General features: G+C 38.6%; 1 protein-coding gene across 1 annotated transcript in view; it reads left to right on the top strand.

Moving 5' to 3' along the window:
• ANO3 (anoctamin 3) overlaps window positions 1-8,805 on the top strand; it is a 629,748-nt gene that overhangs the window by 538,144 nt on the left and 82,799 nt on the right. The window contains exons 16-18 of the mRNA XM_007951966.2: window positions 378-460; window positions 894-1,034; window positions 1,807-1,971. Of these exons, the coding sequence (XP_007950157.2) occupies window positions 378-460; window positions 894-1,034; window positions 1,807-1,971 (389 nt within the window). The remainder of the gene's footprint in view (window positions 1-377; window positions 461-893; window positions 1,035-1,806; window positions 1,972-8,805) is intronic.

The raw sequence follows: 8,805 nt of genomic DNA, 5'->3' as shown, positions 1-8,805 counted from the left end.
TTTCCATGTGTTTACTCTTTTGCTGCTGATCTTTCTATTATTGATTTCTAATTTGACAGCATTATGATCTGAGAAGATGCTTTGCAGTATTTCATGAATGTCTCACTTTTTAAACCATGGTCACATGTTAGAACTTTAAAAAAAAATCAGTGGAGTAGTACTTAGAATCAGTCTGAAAATAAATAAACAAACTAATTAATGGATGCATGAATGAATGCCTGAGATATGTTCTTGCCAGACATTGTGGGTGAAGAATAACTATCCCGATTAGAGAGAGAGAAAATTCAATATAATACAATGGAAATGCAACAGTCTAAAGGAGAAAAGCAACTTTATGCTGTTTGGGTAAACAATCCTTATTATTTTTATATATACAGCCACAGTCTTCCTAGAGTTTTGGAAAAGGAGAAGAAGTATACTTACCTATGCTTGGGACCTGATTGAATGGGAAGAGGAGGAGGTAAGATATGAAGTAATCAAGATATAAGAAAACTGGGAAGACATCTGATGCAAAAGTTATTCACTGACTTTAACATTCAGGCTAGCAACAGCTAAACTCCATAAGGATTTATCTTGAATTTTTTAAAAAATAACATTTTTTTTTATTTCATGAACATGATAGAACTCAATGGTGAAGTAAATCATCTTCCAAATACTTCTATGATATTTCCTTAATTACCCTAGTGCAAAAAATTTTCTGATTAAAATACAGTTTAAGATTTTTTTTTGGAAAATAGTTTACTTCTTATTTGAACAAACAAACAACACTACTTTTTTGGGAAGACAATATAAAGTAGACCAACTTCTAGGACTTTTGTATCAACTATTGGAAGACATTTTTCTTTTTTAAGTTGATAACTTTGACATTTAGGCAACTTTATTTTCTGTTGTAGGAAACAATCCGTCCCCAGTTTGAAGCAAAGTATTACACAATGGAGAGAGTGAATCCCATTACAGGAAAACCTGAGCCACATCAGCCCTTCTCAGACAAAATCACTCGTCTTCTTATCTCTGTCTCAGGAATATTCTTCATGGTAAAGTATAACCATTAATATTGGAATCTAATAAAATTGATTTCCCCCTCTCCCTGGAAAAATAAGGGAAATTTTGGATTCTGGGTTTAGGAGTAAGGGCTGTGATACTAACTTATACTGTGGCCCAGAGGATTCAAGAAACTATGTCCCTTTATCAATACTCTAGTAACACACATAGGAGCTCTGGTAGCATAGTGCCTAAGGCACTTGACTGCTAACCAGAAGGTTGGTCGTTCAAACCCACCCACCACTCCTCGGAAGGAAGGTTGGGAAATCTACTTCCGTAGTGATACTGCCTGGGAGACCCAAGGAGGGGTCACTATGAGTCGAGGCCGAGTCAACGGCACATAACAACAACAACAAGTAACACGTATAGTATTAAACAAAATAGAAATTACAAGAGGCCATGGAGATATGACAGAGGGAGTTTTTGCAAATCCATAAATAAAATACTTTGGGGAAGAAACAGATATTATCTAAAATAAAATGGAAATGATGTGAATTGCTCTGATGAAGTAGGTCTATTGCACAGATGTTAAAACCAAGCACTTTATTTGAACATAGTAGTGTGAGGAGAATTTGCATTTTACTATAACAATTTTGTTGCACCAAACCAACTTAATACTATTTATTTTGACTTAAAGGAGAAAATTAAATTAATGTATCTTCTCTTAGAATGATAAACACCTCCAGCTCTTGAGGGCTATAGTTTACTTTTTAACTTGTTAATTATGCAAAATATGGCTGTCTCCTCTGGTCTCCCACCTTGCAGATTTCTTTGGTGATCACGGCAGTGTTTGCAGTAGTGGTGTATCGCCTGGTCGTCATGGAACAGTTTGCGTCATTCAAGTGGAGTTTCATCAAACAGCACTGGCAGTTTGCAACATCTGCGGCTGGTGTTTGTATTAATTTTGTAATCATCATGATGCTGAATGTTGTAAGTGTTCACAATCCTATTTTACAACAAGCGAATAGGTTGAGTTGGGGAGAGTTTTGTATATCCTTTACACTTGGGTGGTTGGTATTCATTCAGAAACCAAAAGCAAACTCACTGTCATCAAGTGAATTCTGACTCAGAGTGACCCTGTAGTACAGAGTATAACTGCCCCATATGGTTTCCAAGTCAATCTTTATAAAAACTCCTGTGAAGTGGCTGGGGGTTCAAACTGCTGACCTTTCACTTAGCAGCCAAGAGCCACCAGGGCTCCTTATTTACATGGAAGCCAAATTAAAATAATTTAGCAGAAAAAAAAAAAAATGCTTATATGGTTTAGATGTTGGATTTTGGAAATTAAAATCAATTCTAGTTGTATTAGCTTGCCTATACTTTGAGTTTATAACCTAGATTAGTGATAACTTCTACAATATTTAGTATTCTGTCTTTCCTTTAATTCTTTCAACAACTCCACAAAGTCAATAATTTTCTCCCTGTTATAGAAATGAGAAAACTGAAGTTTGGAGATGTTAAATAACTTTCCCAAATGATACATATATGATACATCTAACCAACCCACCCCCCACCCCCCCCAAAAAAAAAATCCAGTGCCCTCAAGTTGATTCCAGTTCAAAGCAACCCTGCAAGACAGAGTACAGGTACCCTATAAGGTTTCCAAGGCTATAAATCTTTATGGAAGCAAGCAGACTTTCTCATCTTTCTCCCATGGAGGGTGTGATGGGTTCGAACCACCTGCCTTTTAGATAGCAGCCAAATGCATTAACCACTGTGCCACCAGAAATCTTCAATGGTACACCTATTGTTGTTGTTGTTAGGTGTTGTCAGGTTGGCTCTAACTCATAGTGACCCTATGTACACCAGAATAAAACACTGCTAAGTTGTGTACCATCGTCATAATCCTTCCTATACTTGAGTCCATCATTATAGCCACTGTGTCAATCCGTCTTGTTAAGGGTCTCCCCCTTTTTCACTGGCCCTCTACTTTACCAAGCATGATATCCTTCCCTAAGGAATAGTCCCTTTTGAAAATGTGACCAAAGTAGGTAAGATGAAGTCTGGCCATTCTTGCTTCCAGTAAGCATACTGGCCACACTTCTTCCAGGACAGATTTGTTCATTCTTCTGGCAGTCCATGACAGTTTCTGTGTTCTTCACCAACACCATAATTCAAAGGCATCAACTCTTCTTAGAGTTCATTGTCCAGCTTTAACATGCATATGAGGTTATTAAAATACCATGGCCTGGGTTAGGCACCCATCTTTGCTCTTCAACACTTTGAAGAGGTCTTTTCCAGCAGATTTGCCCAATGCAATATAATATCTGACTTCTAGACCACTGCTTCCATGGCTGTTGATGGTGGATCCAAATATAATGAAATCCCTGACAAATTCAATCTTTTATCTATTTTATCATGATGTTGCTTATTCTCCAGTTTTGGTGATTTTTGTTTTCTTTATGTTGAGGTGTAATCCATATTACAGACTGCAGTGTTTGATCTTCATCAGTAAGTGCTTCAAGTCATCCTCACTTTCAGCAAGCAAAGTTGTGTTATATGCATAGTGCAGGTTATTAATGAGTCTTCTTCCAATCCTGATGATTCATTCTTCTTCAATAGTCCAGCTTCTTGGATTATTTGCTCAGCATACAGATAGAACAAGTATGATGAAATGACACAACCCTGATGCACTCCCTTCCTGATTTTAAACCATGCAGAATCCCCTTGTCCTGTTTGAACAATAGCCTCCTGGTCTATGTACAGGTTCCTCATGAGTACAATTAAGTGGTCTGGAATTTCCATTCATCTCAATGTTATCCATAATACATTATGATCCACAAAGTCAAATGCCTTTGCATAGTCAATAAAAGAGAAGCAAACATCTTTCTGATATTCTTTGCTTTCAGCCAAGATCCATCTGGCTGATATCAGCAATGATATCCCTCATTCCACACTCTCTCTCAATCCAGCTTGCATTTCATGAAGTTCCCTGTCAGAATACTACTGTAACTGTTTTTGAGTTATCTTCAGCAAAATTTTACTTGTATGTTATACTAATGACATTTTTCAGTAATTCCCACATTCTGGTGGATCACCTTCTTTGAAATGGGCACAAACATCAATCTCTTTCATTCAGTTGACCAGGTAGGTATTTTCCAAATTACTTGGCATAAATGAGTAAGTGCTTCCAGAGTTATATCCATTTGTTAAAGAATCTCAATGGATATTCTGTCAATTCTTGGAGGATTGTTATTCATCAATACCTTCAGTGCAGCTTGGACTTCTTTCCTCAATACCATTTGTTCTTGTTTACATGCTGAAATAGTGGAACATCAGCTAATTCTTTTTGGTAGAGTGACTCTGTGTATTCCTTCCATCTTCTTTAGACTGCATCATTCAATATTTTGCCCTTAGAATCTTTGCAAAAAGGGCAAGCAGGCCACATGTTCTGACCTCCTCTAGTCCCACAAGAGCAAGACAGAATCACCATCAATAGCCCAAGGCCTGTTCCTGTGAGGCCAGACATGCTGCCTCCCGCCAGCCCTTTCTCCAACCGTTCTTCCCAGAGCACCCACCACCTCACTCCTGGGTTTGATAATTCGCTGCAGTGGCCACACAGAGCTCACAGATTATGGGGTTTATTAGGGAAGCACCACAGGCTACAATTTGAGTTCAGAAAAAAAACACTTAGTCTCTCTCCCAGCCCACCGTCCCTCAGCCAACAGTCTGTCACAGTCTCTTTCCCAGCAATGCTGGTCCCTCGGTGTCTCACTCAGCAATGCATGTCTCTTACATCTCTTTCCCAGCAATGCATGTCTCAGGCGTGTGTGTATCTTTCAGCAGCACATCTTCCTCAACCAGCAGTCAGAGAGAGTTCTGCCTCTAGGAGGCCTCCTTTTGAGCTTGGCAGAGTGGTCAAACTAGCCAATCATAGCATCAGAACTCTAAGCACTTGAGAGTGAACCTCCCATAACATTGCATTGTGCCACTCCCAAAAGAAATAACCTGGGTGGATAATATTTACAATCAGGAGCTCCTCAGTTGCTCATTCCACCACTGAGTTTACAATGATATGGGTAGAAAAGCCATACTGAGTAATTTACTACTCTGCAATCTTTCAATATAACAACACGAGGCTTGAATTTTTCTTCAGTTCTTTCAGCTTGAGAAATGCTAAGAGTGTCCTTCCCTTTTGGTTTTCTAACTCCAGGTCTTTGCACATTTCATTATAATATTTTTCTTTGTCTTCTCAACTTGCCTTTTAAAATCTGCTATTTGGCTCTTTTATCTCTTCATTTCTTCTATTGGCTTTAACTACTTTCCATTCAAAAACAAGTTTCACAGTCTCTTCTGGCATCCATTTTCACCTTTTCTTCCTTTCTTGTCTTTTTAATGATCATTTGTTTTCTTCATGTATGATGTTTTCTGATGTCATGGCACAAATCTTCTGGTTTTTGGTCATTGGTGTTCAGTGCATCAAATCTGTTCTTCAAATGGTCTCTAAATTCAGATGAGATATAATCAAGGTCATATTTTTGGTTTTAATTTTCTTCAGGTTCAACTTGAACTTGCATATGGATAGTTGATTCTACAGTCTGTTCTACAGTCGGCTTTTAACTGAAGATACTGAGCTTCTTCATTGCCTTTTTCCACAGATGTAGTCAATTTCCTTCCTATGTATTCCATCTGGCAAGTTCCATGTGTATAGCCACCATTTATGTTGTTGGAAAAAGATATTTGCAATGAATAAGTTGTTAGTCTTGCAAAATTCTATCATGCAATTTCTGGCTTCATTTCTATCACCAAGACCATCTTTTCCAACTCCTAATGATTCTTCTTTCTTTCCAACTTTCACATTCCAATCACCAGTAATAATCAATACAACTTGATTGCATGTTTGGTCAATTTAAGACTGCAGAGGTTGGCAAAAATTTTCAATTTATTCATACTTGGCTTTAGTGGTTGATGTGTAACTTTGAATAATGGTAGTATAAACAGATCTTCCTTATAGGTATATGGATATTATCATATCACTGACAGCACCTGCTTCAGGATAGATCTTGATACATTCCTTTTAAAGATGAATGCAATATCATTTGTCTTCAGTTTGACATTCTCCACGTATTAGACCACATAATTGTCTAATTCCAAATGGCCAATATAAATCCTTCAGCTCACAAATGCCTAGGATATCAATCTTTATGTATCTCATTTCATTTTGACAACTTCCAATTATCCTAGCTTCATACATCATACATTCCATGTTCCTATTACTAATGGATTTTTGCAGCTGTTTCTTCCTAGTTTGAGTCATGCCCCGTCAACAAATGGAGGTCCTGAAAGCTTTACTTCATCCACATCATTAAGGTCAACTCTACTTTGAGGAGGCAGCTCTTCCCCTGTTGTAGTGTGAGTACCTTCGAACCTGAGGGGCTCATCTTCTGGCATTGTATCAGATAATGTTTCAGGACTATTCACAAAATTTTAGAGTAAAAGATAGTGAGTCACTGCTATCTATAAAGTTTTCATTGGCCATTTTTTTTTTTCAGAAATGGATGACCACATCCTTATTCCCGGTCTGTCTTAGTCTGGAAGCTTTGATGAAAGCTGTCCACCATGGGTGATCCTGCTGGTATTTGAAATAACAGTGGCATAACCTTCAGCCTCACAAAAGCATCCAAGCCACCACAGTACAACAAACTGAGAGATGAGTGGTGGATGATACACCTTAAAAATAAACAAACAAATTCACTGCCATGGAGTTGATTTTGACTCATACTAACCCCTCCTTGGGTTTCCAAGGCAGTATCACTATGGAAGTAGATTGCCTAACCTTCCTTACAAGGTGTGGCTGGTGGGTTTGAACCACCAGCCTTCTGGTTAGCAGTCAAATGTCTTGGGCACTACGCCACCAGAGCTCCCACCAGAGCCCCTAGTAGGTGTTAAAAAACCAAACCCATTGCTATTCAGTCAATTCCAACTCATAGAGACCCTATATGACAGAGTAGAACTGCCCCAAAGGGTTTCAAAGGCTGTAAATCTTTTCAGAAGCCAACATCTTTTTCCCATGAAGCAACTGGTGGATTACTGTTTGGTTAGCAGTGAAGCACTTTAACCATTGCACTAGTAGGTGTAACTGGTATTATATTTCCTGCATAAAATACTTCATAGTGACCCTTCCTTGGGTTTCCGAGGTTATATCTCTATGGAAGTAGATTGCCCAGTTTTCCTTCTGGGGAGTGGCTGGTGGGTTTGAACTGTCAGCCTCTAAGTAGCAGTCAAAATGCCTTAGGCACTATGCTACCAGAGCTTCTTTTATATCGACACACACACAAAAAAAAAATGATATTGATAGTATGTATATAAAACTAAGGAGCTCTGGTAGCATAGTGCCTAAGGCACTTGACTACTAACCAGAAGGCTGACGGTTCCAACCCACCAGCCACTCCTTGAAAGAAAGGTTGGGCAATCTACTTCTGTAGTGATACTGCCTCGGCAACCCAAGGAGGGATCGCTATGAGTCAGGGATGACTCAACGGCACACAACAACAACAACAACATATAAAACTAAGCCTACTGCCATTAAGTCTATTCCAACTCATAACGAACTTATAGGACTGAGTAGAATTGCCTGATAGGGTTTCCAAGGCTGTAAATCTTTATGAAAGCAAATTTCACCATTGTTCTCCCACAGAGCAGCTGCTGGGTTCAAACCACCAATTTTTTGGTTAGCAGCTTATTGCTTTAACCACTGACCACCTGAGCACCTGTTCACATCCTGTCATTGTTGTTGTTAGGTGCTGTTGAGTAAATCTTGACTCATAGTGATCCTAAGAACAATAGAATGAAACACTGCCCAGTCCTGCACCATCCTCACAATTGTTGTCATGCTTGAGCCCATTGACACAGCTACTGTGTCAATTCATCTCAGGAGTCTTCACCTGTTTTTTACTGATCCTCTATTTTACCTAGCATGTTATCGTTTTTTCAGTGACTGTTCTCTTCTGACAACATGACCAAAGTAATGGGAGAAAAAGCCTGACCATTCCCTTCTCTAAGGAGCATTTTGGCTGTACTTCTTCTAAGACAAATTTATTCATTCTTCTGGCAGTCCATGATACATTCAATATTCTTTGCCAACACCACAATTCAAGTGCATCAATTCTACTGCAGTCTTCCTTATTCATTGTCCAGCGCTCACATGCATGTAAGACTATTAAAAATACCATGGCTTGGATCAGCACACCTTAGTCTTCAAAGTGACTTCTTTCCTCTTAAACAGTTTAAAGAGATCTTTCACATGATAGAGGTTACGAATTTTTATATTTATGATGATACACTTCTAGAAGATAATAATTTTTAAAAAACAAAATTAGTATATTCTGATAATTTTCCAATAGAGATTGGCCTCATCATCTAAGTAAAAGGTGGGTAAATAGTTGGTCTGTCTATTTTTAGACAACACTAGGAGTCAGCCAGTTTGATCCTGCTTTATTTCTTATGGGGAGCTCTGGTGGCATAGTGCCTAAGGCATTTGACTGCTAAACAGAAGGCTTTCTTTTCTGTCATTCATGTATATATATATATACATATATATATATATATATATACACACACACACACACATATATAGGGGCTCTGGTAACGTAGTGTCTAAGGCACTTGACTGCAAACCAGAAGGCTGGTGGTTCCAACCCACCAACCACTCCTCAGAAGGAAGATTGGGCAATCTACTTCTATAGTGATACTGCCTCAGAAACCCAAGGAGGGGTCGCTACTATGAGTCAGGTCCGACTCAATGGCAAATAACAACAACTATAT

The sequence above is a fragment of the Orycteropus afer genome, unplaced genomic scaffold (genome assembly GCF_000298275.1).
Source record: "Orycteropus afer afer isolate SDZICR_OR568_19922 unplaced genomic scaffold, OryAfe1.0 scaffold00321, whole genome shotgun sequence".
In the NCBI taxonomy this organism is placed as follows: Eukaryota; Metazoa; Chordata; class Mammalia; order Tubulidentata; family Orycteropodidae; genus Orycteropus; species Orycteropus afer.
The sequence above is the reverse complement of the archived record's forward strand: the minus strand, read 5'-3'. Positions and strand labels throughout refer to the sequence as shown.